General features: G+C 35.6%; 1 protein-coding gene across 6 annotated transcripts in view; it reads left to right on the forward strand.

The window, feature by feature from the left end:
* Window positions 1-21351, forward strand: part of LOC110811369 (cycloartenol synthase 2) — a 57769-nt gene that overhangs the window by 18924 nt on the left and 17494 nt on the right. For 5 of the 6 annotated variants that reach the window (XM_088206943.1, XM_088206942.1, XM_088206944.1 and 2 more), the window contains 9 exons: window positions 11-199; window positions 802-915; window positions 5702-5824; window positions 5891-6013; window positions 6094-6192; window positions 9264-9320; window positions 9404-9450; window positions 9541-9684; window positions 20945-21122. In XM_088206943.1, the coding sequence (XP_088063069.1) occupies window positions 11-199; window positions 802-915; window positions 5702-5824; window positions 5891-6013; window positions 6094-6192; window positions 9264-9320; window positions 9404-9450; window positions 9541-9684; window positions 20945-21122 (1074 nt within the window). The remainder of the gene's footprint in view (window positions 1-10; window positions 200-801; window positions 916-5701; window positions 5825-5890; window positions 6014-6093; window positions 6193-9263; window positions 9321-9403; window positions 9451-9540; window positions 9685-20944; window positions 21123-21351) is intronic. The other variant, XM_088206947.1, reaches the window with a different exon arrangement.

Raw genomic sequence — 21351 nt, forward strand, 5'->3', positions numbered from 1 at the left:
TGTATCGCAGGAAGACTTGTACTACCCACATCCATTGGTGCAAGATATGCTTTGGGCAGCACTTCACAAGGTTGTTGAGCCCATTCTAATGTATTGGCCTGGAAAAAGATTGAGAGAAAAGGCACTTCGGACTGTAATGGAGCACATACACTATGAAGATGAAAATACTCGTTATTTATGCATTGGACCTGTGAACAAGGTGTGAATTCAAAGAATTCTAATATTTTATTTATTTCTGTGAAACTTCCTTCTCTGGAGGGCAGAAATCTTTCTTAAAGAGCAGGAGTTGTACGTTGTATCTATGGAAAACAAATAACCTTTTAAGAAGAACTTAACATTAGTTTTTTCTTGCTAAATTCTTAACTGTATTTAGATGCCTAGTTGCCAAGTTGTGGTGAACTTTGAAGTATACATTTGGGATTTGCTTCTTTTCTACTTTGAGGCCTATCGTGCTATAGCTTACACAATATAATTATGTTCAAAATGTACTATAATCTTCCAAATTCTAATTGTACCAATATTCCATTATAGGTCCTTGTGCTCTGAAAGGAAGTTTTCTAACTAAGCTAGCCAGTACTATGTATTTTTAGGATCTTTTTCCTGTATATCATTCATGAACCCAATTTGTGTTATATAATTAACCTATAATTAGCAGGCAGCCTAGCCATTTCTCTTGCTATGCTCCTGTTTCCCTCTCATTCTCCATTCACCAATCTCTGAAGTTATAGTTTTAAGTCTAGCTAACATTCTATTATTTTCATCTTATTTCTTATGTTCTTTTTTTTCCTATGGCATTTACAGGTGTTAAATATGCTTTGCTGCTGGCTGGAAGATCCAAATTCAGAGGCTTTCAAGTTGCATCTCCCAAGAGTCTATGACTACCTTTGGATAGCAGAGGATGGCATGAAAATGCAGGTCTTTTATATTTTCGTCTTATCTCATATAATTATTAGAACAATCTTTTGACTCCTAATCTTAATGAGGACAGACGAGAAGTAACCATGACCCAGAATAGGAAGAGGCTAAAATGGAAGAGTTGAGTGATAGGAAATATTTTGGTAATTATTTTAAAATTTGAGTATCTTAAATAATTTAGCTATTAAGGCCAGAAATTAGGTTTGCACTATTTTAAATTTAGTTAAGGTTTAGAAATTTTGTTATTTTCTTTAATACTTTGATATTTTTCTTATTTGACTTAATGAATGTTTGTATATGGGCTACGAACCTAGACTATCCACTAGGTCAGAAATCTAGAATGAAGAATTATTTCTTGGATTTTATTCCGTGTTCTTTCCCTTTAGGTTCCTTTCTTCTAAATCTACATGTTTTGCTGTTGTCAATTTTTTTTTTTTGAAAAGAAAAAGGATAATACATTTGTTAAGTACCATTTGATGTGTATTCTATTAAGTATTGCAGCAGTTGTTAATGTTACCTCAATATTGGTTTTCAAGATGCAAAGCTAATAGGTAGGATGATCCCTCTTTTTGTTTCTTTTGAACTTTGATCGCATGCTGATGTGGGGGGTTAGAGGGAGGACTGGTTAGGTCTTGTTCTAGGGGGTCACTAGATGGAAGTCTCTTAACTTCAGTTTCTAGATGATACCATATTGTTTCTTTCGTACAATGATAGGTTGGTCTCCACCACACTCATCCTTGTTCAAAATTTTGACAGTATTTCAGGGCTTTACATAAATGTCAACTATGGTGCGGAGCAATGTGGAGTATAATACTGTCCGGGATTTGGCTGAAGCTATCGAGTATACTAAGTTTTATTGGCTGATTAACTATTTAGGTGTTCTATTTGGGGCTAATCTTAGGTCATTATCGTTTTGGGATGAGGTTGTTAATGGAGTATCTAAAAGGCCTGAGTGCTATAAGGTTGGTTGTTCTTTTGGGTGGTAGAATCACTTTAATCCAGGTTTGTGTTCCTAGTATCCATCTTTACAATCTTTCCCTGCTTAGAATCCCTTTGGGAGTCACTGAGAGTTTGGAGAGGATCATGTGGAAGTTTTTGTTGTTTGGACATGGGAGGTCTGAGAGATCATTTGATGAGGTGGGAAGTGTAGTGTCTTTCTAAAAATATTGGTGGCTTGGGCATTGAATATCTGGTTTCAAAGAATTTCTCTCTATCGGTTAAATGATCTTGGAGTTTCCTGTAGAAACTTCTATTTACTTTGTGGCACAAACTGATGAAGGGCATTCACAATATGCATTGGAATGGGAGGGGTTTAGTTGATCGAAATTCCACTACTCAAAAAAGCTCCTGGAAAGCCATCTTTTCCCTTTCTACTAGTCTCAAAGTGAGAGAATCTCTGGATTGGAGGTAGTCCTTTAGCTCATTAATTTTCTTGTCTTGATATCATCTCTTCATATCATAATGTGCCTATTCCTAGTTTCATTAATCATCTGGAAGGGAATATATTTTCGGATTTGCATATTTTTAGAAATCTTAGAGTCCGGATATCATTGACGTTTTAGCCTTAATTAGCGTATTAGAGAACTACTATGCAACCAACTAGATAGCAAGGTGTGGACCTTAGACTTTTCAAGAACTTACATGTGTCAATCTTTTTTTGACTATATGAGCCATAACCCTACTGCTATAATACTTCTTTTACAAATGCATTTTGGAAAGTGAGAGTTGCTTGTAATATTAACTTTTTGTGTGAATTCGTAGGCCTGACTGCATTTGGTCTCTTGACACTTGTGTGATGTGACTGTAGTGTCAGGGACACACACAACCATCTTTTCCTACATTGTAAGATGGCGTGGAGTTTACGGAGTAGGCTATTCGGCTTTTTCAACCTTTCTTGGGTTACCCCTCCTTCATTGGATTGTTTTCTTAGTTTAAGCATTAAAGGTCTTGGGGTAGGGCGAAGGCTAGACTGTTGTGAAGAAGGAGCATTTTTTGCAGGTTTATGGACAATTTGGTTGGGAAAAGATCATCAAATATTTGATAGTCGTTCTTTACTGGACTCGATGATTTGAGAGAAGATGACTTTCTTGGCCTCCCTTTGGGCTAAGGCTCATGGGAATTATTCGGACATCTCTTTGTTGGTTTTAGATAGGAGTTTGGATGCTTTGATCACGTGATATTTGTCAGTTATGCCCATTGTTTTGTTACATTTTGTTTTTATTTTGTTTTCTTTTACATCTTCTCTCAGTTGGATAACTTATCCACTGTACTTTTTATATTACTCGCCTCTTCTCTCAATAATACTTCTTTTTCTGTATAAAAGAAAAGGTTTTTGTTTGGGTGGTTGTTCTCAGCAAGCTTAGTATTAACGAGCTGTTACGAGTTTCCAAGTTTAATCGTGCTCTTATACCAGATAATTGTGTGATGTGTTTCAGGAAGGGGGTAACTCATGATCACTTCTTCCATCACTATGAAGTACTTAGAAGTTGTGAATTGGACTGTTTGATACAGATATTTGATAGTGTTTCATGATTTTGAATGTGTATGGGAAAGGGGTATGAAGGAAGCTAAAATCCTTTGGAGATGAGACTTGTTTTGGGGGATTGTGGGTGCTACTGTTGGAGCAGAATTATAGGATTTTCAGAGACTGATTCTTTCCTTTTGGCCTACCGATGGCCTAAGACTCACAGTTACTGTACAAATAGGCTTTATTGATGTCTCATTTTCTTTTGATAGGATTATGGTTTCAAACCTTTAATATTTTGAAGAGTGATCCTCTTTTTCCTATATTTTATTGATACAATTTGTAATCCTATCCTTTTATGAATGAGCGGCATCCTCTTGGTACCTTGTAATATAGTTTTCTGAATCTAAAAAAATACCTTTCTACAAATATCTCTCTTACTGAGGTCTTTGTTTGGGCACCTCTACTTTCCTAGGGAAAGTAAAACTGATGTCACCTCGGGATTGTCTTTTTTGCTTGGGAGGCAATTAGGAATAGAATGCTTCGTATTTATAACTGTAAGAAGAGGGGCAAGATATTGCTCAATGGTTGCTGTTTATTTAAGAGGGAGAAAAAATTCCTTGATCATCTTCTGTTGTATTGTCTGATTTCCTATTGACTATTCTACATTGGCATTGATTCCTTAGGTCTGAGTTGGATGATGGGGTTGTTGCCGATTAGTTTTGGGCTTGGGAAGGTATCTATGATCCCCTTGGTTACCTTGTGGGTTGTCCGGAAGGAGAGGAATAATAAGGCTGATTTATGGTTCTAAACCTTGAGTGAAGGCAATCCCCGTGTTTTTGTTGAGGATCTAAGGGACCTTATTAACATTTTCATTAACATGTAAAATTCTAGCCCTTTTGTGCATAGGTGACACATCTTTTGTGCCTGTTTATCTTTTTTTTTCTTAATCTAAGAAAATTCCAAACTACTTGGTGTAGGACAAATATAGTTGATTTGTCCAATTAGGAATTTGGCAATGAAAATCTAGACATTACACCTAGGAAGTCTTAAGCATTAAACTTAAAGGTTTAATTGCATCACACAACCAGAAAATTATTATTTAAAAAAAAATTAGAAAATTGCGAAACTCTCGAAATATATTATTGAATACTTAAATATGCCTGTAATTATATAGTTATTTATAATGATTTCTAATTAACTTTCATAAATAGAATTAAACGAACAAATAGTAAACTAGTAGAATTAGGGATACTAATTCTAATAAGAAATTAGTACCAATAATATTAGAAACAGTAATCCTAATAAAATTTGTAAATATACTAGTAAGAATAAAACTAAAATTATAATAATACTCCTAATTAATATAACAGTGAGTTTTATCTTTAATATAATTACAATTTCTAATTTATTATGGATATTGCTTGCCCATTCTTCATCACTATTGGCTCAAGCTGTATATATTCCCTCAGCAGGGTCCTAAAATGCTGCTTTGATCCCACCTCGTTGTACTCGCTTTGGCATACTAAGAAAAAAAAAACTACAAAGCTCAGTTCATTTTTGGAGACAAAAATGATTCAAATGTTACTACTTAGTTCCTGTCTTTTAGACGAAGGTTAGTTTTATTTCAAAATTCCAACAGTTAACAATTAAAAGGAATTAATGTCAAATAGAGTATCATTATGTGTTAGAGTTGAAAAAATATTCTTATTTTTTTTGAGGGAAAATTAGATAAAAATTTTACTAAGCAGTGGCTTAGAGAGGTCTCTCTTTCTTGTTTCCTATAGCAACAATTAACTTATGATAGAAGTTTTAGAACTTTACTTTATGTCACATGTTTATCGCTTGTAAGAACAAGTTTATGACTTTCTTGAGTTAATGTCAAAGTGAAAATTAATAAAACCATATCCTCATTTTGTGAATAGCAATATTACTTTACTTTATCAATTAGTTGGGGAGTCAACAAACGAAACCTATTAATTGTTCTAATAATAATTTTAGGTATATAATATATATTGAATTTAGAGGTACTTTATCAATTAGTTGGGGAGTCAACAGATGAGACCTATTAATTTTCTAATAATAATTATAGGTATATAACACATATTGAATTTATGGTTTTTTTTTGGTTACCATGGCCACCAGATGCATTAATGAAGCTCAATTCCTGGCACATGTTAGTAACTGGAAACAGCCTGGGACATAACACAAATGCTTCATTTGTAATATCTTCATGCTATGGTGACAATACCATTCATAATTATTTTTGCACACTGCATACTCAAATTTAAGCAACTATCCCATTAGATGGTTCTATGACAGGGCTATAATGGAAGTCAACTGTGGGACACTGCCTTCGCTGTCCAAGCAATTATTGCAACCAATATTTTTGAAGAATATGGTCCAACTTTGAGAAAAGCACATTCATACATAAAAAGCTCGCAGGTCTGAACTTCTATATCCTGATTCAGTCTCTCAAACTTATTGTCTGATTGTTTCTCTGGATTGTAGGTCTTAGAGAATTGTCCTGGCAATCTTGATTCTTGGTATCGCCACATTTCCAAGGGTGCTTGGCCTTTCTCAACTGCAGATCACGGATGGCCAATTTCAGACTGCACAGCAGAAGGATTGAAAGTAATGATTCATCAAATTCAAAGTACTCCTCTTGGTTATAACATTACTCTTAAAAAGGCTTTCTCATCTTTCTTTCTCAGGCTGCACTCTTGTTATCAAAAATACCCTTAGAGGTTGTTGGAGAACCAGTAGATGCCAAGCGGTTATATGATGCCGTAAATGTGATTCTTTCGCTGCAGGTAACTTCTCGAACTAGACAAGCTCATTTTGTGGGAAATGAATACTTTTGTTTTTCAATTTTTCTCGTGTTGCTTATCACTTGGGCATGAATTTTATATATTTGCTCTCTTTTTCCATGATTTATTCTGGCATTATTTTGATTGGCTTAAGGTATTTTGTCAACCTTCATCGGACATATCTTCAAATGATTCATAACTTAGAATGTTTTATCGTTATTTTCTGGTATTGATAGTATTGCGCCTACACCCAGGCATCAATGACAATGTACTAATGAGGCATCAATCACAGTATACGAATGAGCAGAATTTGAACTAAAAATAAAAATATAGCAAAACTTCAAATTTAATCCACTACATTACGCAACCTGAGTTCTAACACTTGCGGCTCAGCGTCTTCTTCCTTCTTCATCCTAGCAGCTGCCATTGCTTGACCACATCTGTGTCCCTGGATCTTCATCTTCTTCAAGCCACCCCACTGCCATTGTCCTCTCAGTGCCATGAATCTTCCACTTCCTCTTCCTCTTCATCTTCTTCATAGAGAGGTGTCGCGGGTCATCTTCGTGCGCGGAAGTGCCTGGACTGCACGACGGAATGCTTAGACCGGCGGATTGGCTGAATTCGCAGCAGTCGCATGAAAGCAGGAGCCGGGAGGTGCGATTCAAGCCGGATCGCGTGCGACAAGTCGAAAAAAGACCGGATCTGGGTGTCTGGTGGCGGTGCAACGCAATTTGGGTCGGATCACAGTGGATCTGATGGTGGGTGCGGCTCACACGTCTTCTATGTGGCAGTGCGTGTAGCTGATGCTCGCGGAAAACAAAATCAAGCTTCGTTGGTTGATTCTGATGATATAAGGGGTCCTTTCCAAGTAGTGCCGTCATTGACCTACGGCATACAGGACTGTTATAAGTTCTTTCTCGTATATTGATTTGATCAAGCTTAGCCTGCACACAGTTTTTACCATTATGCATATTCTCCACCATCCAAATGCCTTCATAACTTCAAAGACCACCATAACTGTACCTTGTGCTTCAAGCTCCTTAAGTTCTTTTTTTTTTGTGAAATAGTTCTAAGCACTGTAAGTTCTAGAACCTTCCCTTGAAATTTTGTCCCGACAGCAAATCAAATGTCCGATTGTTTTAGGTTTAGTGCTCCATGAGTTGTGACACATGACCTTGAAAAATAATTATCTCAACGTTAAATAAGAGAACTGAGAATCTGTTAGGAAAACAATTCTCAGTGATCCCTGAAACAATACAGCTCTCCTTCTAGAGTCATCAAATTATTTCTGTTCTGTAATCAGTCAGGGGGTTTTAGAGGCATAACCAGGCCAGCCAGCTTGGGCTAGCCAAGGAGGCCAATCGAAGAAAGAGGAAGGGGAGAGAGAGAGAATAATTTTTTAGTAGAAAAAAAAAATTTATTGGGGTAAAAACGGAAGCATATAAAGAGAACAGTAGATAAGTTATCCAGCTGAAAAAAAAAGGGAAATTAAAACAAAATTAAAAAAAGAAAGCACCAAAAAGAAGACAAATCACATGCCTATAGCATCCTAGCTCTTCTTAAGGACAGTAAGGGAGATGTCAGAGTATTTCTCATGAGCCTTGGTGCAAAGGGAAACCAGAAAGGTCATCTTCTCCCAGATGAGTTTGTCCAGCAAAGGATGGTTTTTCAAATATCCCTTGATTTCTTTTTATCCAAATAGTCCAAGGACCAGCAAAAAACGCTCCCTGGCATAATGGTTTAGCCTTTACCTTATGCCACAAACCACAAATACTAATATTGATGAAACAACCCGAAGCCCATACTAGGCTAAAAGTGTCAAAGAGTCTGACCTGTAATTTCCATGGCACTTCACAATGATAGAATGTTAGAGTACCAAACATAGATATTCTCTTACTGATTGAGTACCTTAACAATCTCGATATTGTAGTTCTGTTTTAGATTCCATCCTCTTATTGATTGAATACCTTAGTGTTGCATTTGGTTCAGACCTTTTCTTTTCTTAGATCTTAGTTATTCGGTACATAAAGATTAATTATAATTAATACATTTGATGTATAATTAAATTAATTTTACTTATATATTCAATTTCACAATTATGAACTTTGTATTCCCTAATTTGAGCTAAAGTGCTAATTTTATTTAAATTTTTTTTCTATTTGTATTATATTCTTGTTTGGGTTGGAATTCAAATCAAACTTAATGCAACAGTTCAAGGATTTTGGTTGTTTCTCAATTCCAATGATTGAGAATTGTCAACCCTTGAGATTGTGGATTAAAATTTTTTGCGTTTTCATTTGTGTTTGTGTGTGCGTGTCTTAGATTTTCTTAGGATATTCATGTGCAATGTCATTATCCAACTAGGAATTAGAATTGTTACCAGTCCTTAGATCTTCTTAGAATATTCATGTGCAATACCATTATCCAACTAGGAACTAGAATTGTTACCAGTAATTTGCTTCATCCATCTTGAGTTTTTAATGGATATGGGACAGATGTGGATTAAAAAATCTGTCTCAACCGACTAAAATAGTATATTAAAAAAAAATTATTTTGTATTTTTATTTTATACTAAATTACCTACTTATTACATTCATTAATATTCAGTATATTGAACAATATTTTATTTTGAATATTGATCTAGATTTTTTTAGTAGGGCTACTGGATATTAAATTAGTAATTGTACATTCTCTTTATTCTTGTGGGTAAATGGTTGGGTAAATAGGTTCCAAAGTTACAATGAGTTATTGGATGTGTGGTGTGGTGAGTGATGGTTGAAAGCATCCATCCTGGGTTGGGGATAGACTTGCTGCCATATACCTACCTTCTGGGTTGTTGCCTATCAACAAGGATAAAACTTAAAGGTGACAGGTATTGGAGGGCTCACCTACCGCATAACCTCCCTCATGCCCGTCCTTCCCATCACAAGCTTAAAATTCACTAACAAATCTAGCCACTGCACATTATGGATTTCTCTAGATTGCCTTCAATATTATGTTCTCAAAAGATTGTCATCAAGACGTGATTTTTTATTCATGTTGGACTTTTTCTCATTTTCTTGGTATTTTTGCAGAATGCTGAGGGTGGCTTCGCGACATATGAGCTAACAAGATCGTATGCATGGTTGGAGGTAATGTTTATGCTTTTATACATGCAAAATACTTGCAAATATGCTCATTTCCAACTACAATCTTTTATTGTTTTGATTATCAGATGATCAACCCTGCTGAAACTTTTGGTGATATCGTTATTGATTACCCGTAAGATATCAGCACCTTGAGCTAAACTCTGCTACAAACTTTTGTTCATTTGTTGAATGACCTTTAGCTCTTACTATGGTTGTTCTGTAGTTATGTGGAGTGTACTTCAGCTGCTATTCAAGGTTTGTCATCATTTAAACAGTTATACCCCGGACATAGGCAAGAGGAAATAGATAAATGCATCAAGAAGGCTGCTAGCTTCATTGAAAAGATACAAGAATCAGATGGCTCATGGTTTGCCTCGTGTTCTAAAAAATTTGCTCTTTAGAAGATAATTGTTTGCTCCACAATCTTGCTGCTTTTTCTTTCTTTCTTTCTCTAAATGCATTTTAGAACTTGAGATTGCTTTTCAACATAGATAGTTGTTTTGGATTCAGCAAATTATAGTACTAGACCCAACAAAAGAATCCTATCCTGTGTTTGATGGCAAGGAGAGATCTGGACAATTTAAAAATTGTCAAAGCAGGTATCAAATTTGTTCCCTGAACGTGGTGGAAATAATTTGCTTTCCATAAAAAAGACACCAACTTAATTTTTTAAAGTTTCTAAATATTGGTCTTTCTCCACTTCCAAACACTAAATTCCTTTTTTTTTTTTTCTCCTAGCATTAGGGCACGAGCAGCAAGATTTGAAAAATTATTTTTTTATTACTATTTGTCTTTAGCCATTAGCTATTTAATGTTGAATGGATGTTAAGAATGATTGAATGTGTATTTTATTAAATATAACAGCAGTTATAGGTTTTATAAAGTAGGAAAAAGAATAAACAATTAATTGGGTGGGGTGTACTTTACCCAAATGCCATTTAACCTAATTTACATACAATATATTTGTAGAATTATTTTTCTGTATTTTTCCTTTTTCTGTCTTTTACAACCTAGCAATATAACAAAATAGTTACTGCCAGGTTATGCTTTTTTTCCTTCCACTAGGAATGTTTGTTAGCTTTTGTCTTTTTCTTCCTTCCTTTATCTATAAAATGTTATTGATTATCGATGAATATAAAAAGTAGAGGGTGGGAAGAAAAGAGAAGTTTTTCCTTATTCTCAAGTTCTTCATGGTATCAAAGCAAGCTTGATCCAAATTCTTCAGCATCCCTCTTGCATTCAATAGGCAATGGATGAACAGAGCCCTTCTCTGCCCAAAGTTCTTTTGGGCTCTCACCTTCCGATGCCTGACCCGCATGCTCTGGCTGATCAGGCTCCATCTTTCGTTACTGGCCATCGACTAAATGGCAATAACTATTTTCAGTGGTCGTCCTCGGTATTGATGTTCATCCGAGGGAAAGGCCGAGATGAATATCTCACTGGAGATCTCTCACCTCCTCCCACGAACGATCTAAATGCTCGGATATGGAAAGTTGAGAATAATCTTGTTATGTCTTGGTTGGTGAACTCAATGACCACTGAGATTGGCGAAAATTTCCTCCTTTATGAGACTGTGCACGATATCTGGGTCGCAGCTCGTGAGTTCTACTCCACTTGTGACAACACTTCCGCTATCTTCAAAATCGAAGCAAACCTTCACGACCTGCACCAAGAAGAAAAGACAGTAACTCAATATTACAATTTTCTTACTCGAAAGTGGCAGCAACTTGATATTTTTTAGGAACATGCTTGGAGCTGCCTAGAGGATGCCAGGAGATTCCGAAGCATCGTGGAATAGAGACGAATCTTCAAGTTTTTTTTCGGACTGAACAAAAACCTCGACGAGATAAGAAGACGCATCCTTGGAACCAAACCTCTCCCAAACATCAGAAAGGTGTTCTTGGAGGTGTGACCCGAAGAAAGCAGGAAGAAAGTGATGATGGGTGACTCGCAACTCAACCCTAACCCTGCTGAAAGCATATCTCTTTCACCCGAGACTGATATTGTTCTCACAAGTCAAGTGACTGAGTGAAAGGGACGGCCATGGTGTGAATACTGTAAAAAGCCGGGACACGTTCGTGGAAGATGCTGGTAACTCACGGGAAACCCGCTGAGAAGGAATCGGCTGAGAAGAAGAAAACACGAAAGCAGGAAATGGAGGAAATTCATCGGGGTAATTTTATCTCAACAGAGGAGGGATCCACTGCAGCCGTTTCTACTGGAAGCCCCTTATTTAGTTCTGAACAAATCAACCTCCTCCAAAAATTGTTTTCACCCAATATGGTTCTTAGTAATGCTTCTACAACTCACAAAGGTAATTTTTCTGGTTTCTCAACTTATTCCACAAAAAGGGGAATATGAGATATTGACTCAGGTGCTTCCGATCATATGATTGGGGATATCTCATTATTCAAGGAATATAGTAAGTGCAGAAATAAATTCTCAGTTAAAATTGTTGATGGCTCTAGCTCCCAGGTTGAAGGAACAAGAATAATTGTACTGGCACCCAAGTTAATTTTGTACTCTGTGCTATATGTTCCAAATTTGAATTGAAATCTCCTGTCAGTAAGTAAATTATCACTGGACTTGAATTGTGTAGCTACATTTAACTCTGAACTGTGTGAATTTTAGGACTTGGACTCGGGGAAGACAATTGGCAATGCTAGTATGGATTCAGGTAAAGTATCTACTGCAAGTTGACAACTCTTTTCTTAATAGACAAACTCATCATGCAGTATGTACTAATTCTGAATCTGTAAACAACTTAAATATGGAATGCCCTATCATGTTATGACATTACCGTTTAGGACATCCTAATTTCGTGTACTTGAAAAAACTATTTCCTACTTTGTTTCGAAATGAAATCCAACTTCCTTTCAATGCGAAGTATGTCAGCTGTCCAAACATATTCGAAATTCATTTTCCAGTTCTGTTTACAAATCTACAAAACCTTTTTTATTAATTCATAGTGATGTATGGAGTCCCTCTCGGGTCACTAATATTAACGAAACAAAATGGTTTGTATCTTTTATTGATGATCACACTAGAATTATCTTGATATTTTTCAGAAAGAAAAATATGAAGTTTGCCTGATTTTTAAAAAATTTCACATTATGATTCAAAATTAATTTCACACCAATATCCAAGTAGTAAGGTCAGACAATGGGTGTGAATCATTTGAAACCACTTTGAGCTAATATTTTTCTAACCATGGCATTATCCATCAAAGTTCCAGTGTTAATACTCTACAACAAAATGGCATAGCTGAACGGAAAAATAGACGTATTCTTGAAGTAGCCCGATCAATCACGTTCACTACCCACATTCCAAAATTTCTTTGGGGAGAGGCTATTCTCACCGCTGTATACTTGATAAACTGTATGCCCTCTCGAACTCTCTCATTTCGAACACCCTATGATATCCTCATTAGGGCATTTCCGCAATCTCATATTCTTCATACCCTTCTCTATAAAGTTTTTGGTTGTTCCGCCTATGTTCATTTTTATACTCACTTTAGGAGTAAACTTGACCCACGAGCCGTTAAATGTGTTTTTTGTTGGATACTCACCAAGTCAAAAAGGATACAAATGTTTTTGTCCCAAAACCTATCGTTTCTATAACACTATGGATGTCACTTTTTTGGAAAAGCGGTCCTTCTATCCCGCTACTGATATTTAGGGAGAGAATCCTAATCAAGAATATCAAGTATGGGATGTAAGTACACCACCTCTCACTACACCACCTCTCATTTTTTCTCCCCTCACTATTCCTGAGTCCTCATCAAATTTTCCTAAAACCAGTATCAAAGAGTTTGAAACTAAACCCATTCCTACTATCAACAAAAAGTTACGTGTCTATACTAGGAGAAACAAAATTCTCGTTAATAAAGATTCGGAACCAACTACACATTGCCATGAGTCTATTCCAGTTCCAAGCAGTAAGAACACATCACGTAATGAGTTTTCAGGCACAATTTCTGATACTGTTACCACTACTGATCATGACACTGAGTTACCTATTGTTTTGCGGAAAGGAACTCGATCTTGTATTAAACACTCTATACAGGATTACATTTCGTTCGGTAATTTGTCCTCAAAGTATCATGCATATATAAGCAAACTTGATGGTAGCTCCACTGAACCTAAAACTATTCATGAAGCCCTTGCATTGCCAATGTGGAGAGGTGCTATTCAAATTCAAGAAGAGATTAGGGTTCTTGAAAAGAACAAGACTTGGGAACTGACAGAACTTCCACCGGGAAAACATAAAGTTGGGTGCAAATGGGTATTTACTGTAAAACACAATCCTGATGGAAGTGTGAATCGATACAAAGTTCGTCTAGTAGTTAAAGGCTTCACTCAGTCCTGCGAGATAGATTATCAGGGGAGATTCACCCCAGTGGCTAAGCACAACACTATCCGGATATTATTCTCTCTTGCCTCTAATCTTGAGTCAACTTGATGTAAAAAATGCATTTCTTAATGGAGATTTAGAAGAATTGGTATATATGGAAGTTCCTCCAGACCTTGAGACCACATATAAAACTCACAAGGTATACAAACTCAATAAGGCACTATATGGTCTAAAACAATCTTCGAGAGCTTAGTTTGAAAGATTTACCAAAGCAGTTAAACATATGGGCTATGAGCAATGTCCGTCTGATCATACTTTGTTTGTCAAGAACAGTGCCTCTGGTAAGAAAGCTATCCTAATTGTCTATGTTGATGATATTATTTTAATAGGTGATAACATAGAGGAAATTAAAAAACTCAAAAGTTTTCTTGTCACGGAGTTTGAGATAAAAGATTTTGGAGCACTCAAGTATTTTCTGGGAATGCAATTTGCTCGTTCTAAAAAGGGGATATCTGTATCACAAAGAAAATATGTTCTTGACCTGCTAAAAGAAACAGGGATGCTCGGGTGTAAACCAGCACAAACTCCCATGGAAACAACTACAAAAGTTGGATTTAAAAGGGGCAAACCGGTTGATAAAGAAAGATATCAGAGACTTGTAGGCAAACTTATATATCTATCTCATACTAGACCTGACATTAGTTTTGTTGTAAGTACTGCAAGTCAATTCATGAACCAATCTACTGATATTTATATGAATATGGTATATCGGATCTTCAGATACCTTAAGAAAACTTCAGGACAAGAACTATTTTTCCAAAAAATAATGAACAGAAATATTAAAATCTACACAGATGCTGATTGGGCGGGTTATATAACTGATAGAAGATCTACATCTGGGTACTGTATTTACGTTTGGGGAAACTTAGTCACTTGGCGAAATAAGAAACAATTTGTTGTGTCACGAAGTAGAGCAGAAGCTGAATTTTGGTCACTTGCTTGTGGAATATGTGAGGGAATTTGGTTAAAAAGAGTTCTAATGGAAATGAAATTCTTGGTTACTATTCCAATGAAAGCATGGTGCGACAATAAAGCAACAATCAGCATAGCTAAAAATCTGATATATCATAATCGAATTAAACACGTGAAAATAGATAGGCACTTCATCAGGGAGAAAATTGAAGATCACACCATTAAAATACTCCACGTTCCTACTAATCAGCAAACTGTAGATATTTTAACAAAAGCACTTTTCAAAGGACTCTTCAACGAATTAATATCCAATATAGGCTTGCTAAATATTTATGTAACCTACATTGAGGGGGAGTGTGGAATTATTTTTCTGTATTTTTCATTTTTCTGTCTTTTACAACCTGACAATATAACAAAATGGTTACCGCCAGGTTATGCTTTTTTCCTTCTACTAGGAAAATTTGTTAGCTTTTGTCTTTTTCTTCCTTCTTTTATCTATAAAATGTTGTTGATTATCAATGAATATAAAGAGTAGAGGGTGAGAAGAAAAGAGAATTTTTTCCTTACTCTCAAGTTGGGGAATGCATATTGTCCATTTTCAGCTTGCCAATGATAGTTTGGAATATTGCACTGCTCAAGCGTCTGGTCAACACATCTGTTAGTTGTAAACTAGTAGGCATGTATGAAGTACATATTAGAGTGTTGTCGAGTCCCTCTTCAATAAAGTGTCTATCGATCTGAATATGTTTGGTCTATTTATTTTATACTGAATTGGTGTAATGTTTAGGGTAGATTTATTATTATAGTATAGAAGGACAATGCTCTTTAACCATAATAATTCAAATATCCTTTAGGACATTACTCGAAACTTCGATTCTGCACTTGATCTTGTAGGTAGATTTTACTTCTTATTTCTTCAGATAACTAGATTACCACCAAGGAAGGTACAATAACGTATGTTAGATTTTCTGTCCATCACTAGCAATGCGTAATGTGCATCCTTATAGGTTTCAAAGAGCAACCTACCACTCATTCTGAATAAGATCTCTTTCCCAGGTGACTTTTTTAGTAATTTAATATTCTATACTTTGTTTGTAAGTGCACTTTTTTAAGAATGTGCATGAGTTGACTCATAACACTCACTACATAGATGATATCCCCTATTCTATAAGATAAATATATTAGTCTCACAATCAATCTTTAATTCATCTTCTTATCTTTTGGTATATCTTTTTCTATCACTTCCAATTTATGATTATGATCAATAGGAGTACTAACTGGTTTGCTTACTAACTTGTCAGTATCTCTTAACAAATTATGAAGGTATTTCTGTTGAGATAAGAATATCTCGGATTTTGAGCGAGCGACTTCAATTTCAAATAAATACTTCAGTTTACTTAACTCCTTGGTTTCAAATTCTCTTACCAACCATTGTTTTAGCATCAATTTTTCTTTTCCACAATCTCCTGTTATAATAATGCATCAATATATACTAGGAATGCTATAAATCTTCCTGTCTATATACTTCATAATTAGAGTGTGGATTCCCTGAGATTGCTTATATCTCAAGCTTATCTTCATCCTTGCAAATTTGTCAAATCATGCTCTAGGCAATTGCTTGAGTTTATAGAGTGCCTTTTTCAATTTACAAATTTTTTTGGTCTTACTTTTTGGCAAAATTTGGTGGGATCCTCGTTTAGATTTCTTCTTCTAGATCTTCATGCTGGAAGGCATTTTTTACATGGGAAGTTAAAGATAATAAGATTCACACTATATTTGTCTTGGCTATTGCTTTATACCCCCCGATTGTCCAATATGTCTTGCACTTAATTATGAATTCCTACTTGCATTTTTCAAGTTTTTTTTTCTTTGAGTAGGTCTACCACTTTCCATGTTTGGTTCTTTTCTAGTGCATGTATTCTTGTATTCGTAGCATTTTCTTATTTCTCATAGGATAATACTTTTGATACAGTATTAGAGGTAGATTTAGTATTCAAACTTGTAATAAAACTTTATGGGACTTTGAATACTTAATAAATGATACAAACTGTAAGATAAAATAAATAAGATATTTAGTGTATTCTCTGGTATTTTTACAAAATGCAATAGGTATATTAAACTGCGTATGCTCTTTAGAATTGTTGAATAGCATATTTTATTAGTTAACTATTTAATTATTTAATATTATGTAATTAGAATTTTATGAGAATAATAATCTCATATTATTATAATTCTAGTAGAAAAGAATTTTCTTATTAGTAGATTAAGGATTTTATATATACCTTAAATGTAACAACTTAAAGGGTGAGAAATAAAATTATTATTTTTTCTCCAAAAATCAATATGGTATCAGAGCAAAATAAAATTATTTTAGGGTTCTAATTTTAGAATTCTTTCTAAACTCTAAAACAATACGATATGGTGGGTTGGTACCTTTTATCCAGATCTACTCTCATCACCACCCAAAACGGATTTGAACTCGCCGATATGTTCTGTGGTATTTACGGTGATTTTCAGCTGTAGTGGAGGCGCCGGTAAAAAAGTGCAGCCGCACATCAACAAGTGCGGGTGAAAAATGCAATCGGGCGCTAGTAAATATGTGCAAACGCACATCTATAGTCGCCGATAAAAAGAACAACACATTGCAGGCACTGGTAAAAGTTACAGCTGCACATCTACTGATATCGGTAAAAAAAAGCCGCGTGATTCCGTTTTTCTGTGCACATTCTGAGATATGTCTAGAGAAGACGAGCTAAACTGACTTCGAGCTGTTCTTTGAGCCAACTTTGAGCCGTTTTAGAGCCAAGTGTGAGCTGTTTTAGAGCGGAGCTATTTTGAGTTGAGCCGAACTGTCTTGAGCCAGGTCGAACCATTTTGAGTCGAACCAAGTCATTTTGAGTCTGGCCGAGCCGTTCTGAGCCGAGTCGAGTCGTTTGAGCCGAGTTGAGCGCGCGTACACCTCTAGAAGATTGCATGATGATTCTTCAGGCTTAATTTTCAAGTTGGGTATGTGCGATATTCTTATACTAACTTGTGGGAGGTGTTGAATACCATATTTAATTATTTAATATTATGTAATTAGAATTTTATGGCAATAACATATTACTAAAATTCTAATAGAATAAAAATTTACTTATTAGTAGGTTAGAGATTTTATAAATACCCTAAATGTAACAATTTAAATGATGAGAAATAAAATTATTATTTTTTCTCCAAAAATCAATAAGAATTTATCTCAATTATAAAATCAAGATTGGATGCTTGAACCCGCTTAGATTCAGAACTCTGGTTATCCCTTTCTATATACACCTGAGTAAATATGGGGTCAAGTATAGTTTTTTGAGTGGACAAGTCTCTAGTGGGTTTTGTAGATTTTATAGTGGTGATAATGTTGGTGGTATTTGAGTATGTGCCAGGGGCGGTGAGGTAAAGTCAGTCAAAAAATTTGCACCTTTTTCTTCCAATATGGGTTCCCTAAAGATAAAGTTTGGTGAAATATGAATTTTGTTCAACAAATTTGTTACGCATAGATACAGTCGAAGTTTGGTACGGTAGATAGAGGGTGGTATTCCAAGGTGTCGACGAGACCATGTGAAAAAGGGATGTGGAAGAGGATTTGTACAAAACAGGAAAAATTTCAGGAGTGTATTAAGTGGAGAATTGGAGATAGGGAGAGCATTAGTTTCTGGTCCAACCTTTGGCTTGATGAAGGAGCTATGAGAGTTAGGTTTCCATAGATTTTTATTATTGCGCAGTATAAGGATATTTCTGTTAAAGAGGCGTTCGTCAAAGGTGAGGGGCATAGGGAGTGACATGCGGAGGTAGTGTAGAACATCAATGACTGTAAATAGAAATCTTTGTTAAGCTCTTTGACTTCGATCTTGTTTAGTGAGGATCCTGACCAAACAGTATCAACTCTTACTGCAACTGGAAGTTTCACTGTGGGGCTTTCTACAACTATTTGACCAAGAAAGAACCCGGTTAATTTCTTGTTTAGACAAATATGGAGAGTAAATGCACCCTTAAGGATATCTTTTTTTGCTTGGGAAGCAGTTTGTAAGAGCCTTTTGATCATTGATAAGCTAATGAGAAGACGAAAGGTCATGGTTAACTAGTTTTGTTTATGTAAAAGAGCGGAGGAGACATGCGACCATATACTACTCTCGTGTCCTGTTGCACACAGCTTATGGTCTATGGTTTTGGCATTCTAGTATACAAATTTTGGTCCAGATATCTACCCCAAGTTTTGGTCTTGAAAGTCATAGTGAGAAGGAAAGAATATTACTTTACAGTTTAAATCATTTGATAATTTAGTGACTGACAGAAGATTTGTACAAAGTTTAGGAACATGTAACACATTCTTTATAAATAGGATAGGACTAAGCTTAATGTTGCAAGTTCCTGCAATGATATTTAATGACCCATTAGCAGTAATGGGTTAGTCATGGTGGATCTTGCACAAATAACTTGAGATGAAACCTTTAATATCGCCTAAACATTGCGAGGTAATTAAGGATGATTAAATAGAGCAAAATTTAGGAATTACTGGGCTGGAATGGAATTTTCAAGTTGTCCGCAGCAGAGGGCCAAATTTGTGATGGATTGGTTGTGCTTGTGGGTTGTCTGCAGCAGGTAGATGCAACTTACGGAGGCTGCATGGCTGTTGGCTACTCAGAAGGGTAGATGTGCAGCTAAATTGATCATGTTGCTGAGCAGAGGCGTGAATAGAGACGTCAAATGCGTGGCTGGATACTCTGATTGGGGCTGGCATAACAAACTACAGCTACACAGTGACAACTGGCTACTTCCCAGCAAGTGTGGCGGTTGTTGCATAGAGAGGTAGATGTGCCATTGGTGGCACAGTTGGTGTCTGCAACTGTCGCGGCAACAGCTGGTGGCATGTTTTGCAGGGATTTGTCGTGGTTGTTTATGCTCGATGCAAGTCTGGTTGCATGGAGGAGACGCAGTGGAGGTCTGACCTGCACACGGGTAGATGCTGGTGGGTGGTGCAGTAGCTAGAAGCAGCGGGAAAGCCGCCTGGATAGCGCGTGGAAAGATGCTGGATGCGCGCCTGGATAGAGATGAGCATGGCTGGAGGCATGGCTAGAGGATTCTAACATTGGCAATCAAGATTGATCTTGGAGCTAGCGGTTGGATGGTGGTGACCTGCAATAGTGGCTGACCTTTTAGGTTTTGTGTTTTATTTTGACAATAAGGCCAATTAGGATTTGTTAGGGAGGCTTCATATAACTCTGATACCATGTTAAGAATGGTTGAATGTGTATTTTATTGAATATCATAACTCTATATATACATGTTTTCTAGAATAGGAAAAGGAAATAAAAAATTAATTTCATATAATATATTTTAGTCTAATATCTTTTAACGTAATTTACATTCAATGTGCTCTCTTTAACAATGGCATTAAAAAATATTTGTCAATCTTGTTCTTTTTTCTGCATCATAGGTGATCTAACTTTCATTACTTAAAATGACAACAAAATTTTTGCGGCAATTTTTTTATTTCAACAAAAGTAAACTTTCATGTTAAGCTCATCAACAAATAGTCGCGGCTATATCAATAAGACTGATAAATCTGCAAGCAAGGAGTGCTCTTCATTGGTATCAAACTCAACCTTTACACCATCTATCATATGGAGTAAAGCGTAATCTGGGAACTCAACCCTAGCTCTTCTTGCCACGTATTTAAAAATTTGCACTGAAATTTTGCATAAAAAGAATTCAGCTTCACCGAAAAGTTGCTCCTAATTCTAGTTAAGGGGTTGGATAGGTCAAAAGTTTTTAAATTTTCATGATATTTTCTTCTAACATTATTTTTTAATTTAATTTTTTTTGGTGGTCTTATTTTTTATTAAATTTTAATTTATACATTGTAAGAATTCTAATACTCCATTTTTAAGTTATCAATAATTTATTTATCAGTTTAGTTGATTTGGATTATTTCTTTAAACAGATTTAAATTTAACATTTTATTTTCATCCATCATCTTTTTTTGTAAAATAAACTATTAACTAAGATCAAATTTATAATTGCAATGGTGAATGGTACATGACAAATTAATCTTTAATACATTAGACTTCAATATTTAATATCATAAGGGCATTTAAGTAATTAAAAATGTATTTTTTTCCTCCAGATTTATACACACCAAGAACATGATTGTGTATTATTTAGTCCAGTTATATACATGTGAACAAATGCTACAATATTGTCTTTCTCTTGCTTTTACTAAATTTCTTACTGTTGTTGTCTTGTGTCTTTTTTATCTATGATTGTGATAGGAATGGATCATGGGCTGTTTGCTTCACCTATGGTATCTGGTTTGGGGTGAAGGGCCTGGTGGCTGCTGGAAATAACTATGATAACTGTTCTAGCATCCGTAAAGCTTCTGATTTTCTGTTGTCCAAACAGCTCTCATCTGGTGGCTGGGGTGAAAGTTATCTTTCATGTCAAAATCAGGTTAGATTTGTTAATAACAAAATATAATTTGCTTATCCAGAGGACATGCTTGATTCTAAATCTGCAAGGGTCAAATTTTGTGAAGGTTGCTGCATCGAATTTTTTTTCTAATCATAATTTTACATGACTAGCCCGACTGAGTGCACAATTTGAAAAAATAAAACTAGGTTAAGTTTCTGATCTTTTACTTTTTTCTTTCCACTTGCCAACCTTTTTAGCCCCGTTATTT

This window comes from Carica papaya, chromosome 7 (assembly GCF_054855325.1).
Source record: "Carica papaya isolate Zhongbai chromosome 7, ASM5485532v1, whole genome shotgun sequence".
NCBI classification, from domain to species: domain Eukaryota; kingdom Viridiplantae; phylum Streptophyta; class Magnoliopsida; order Brassicales; family Caricaceae; genus Carica; species Carica papaya.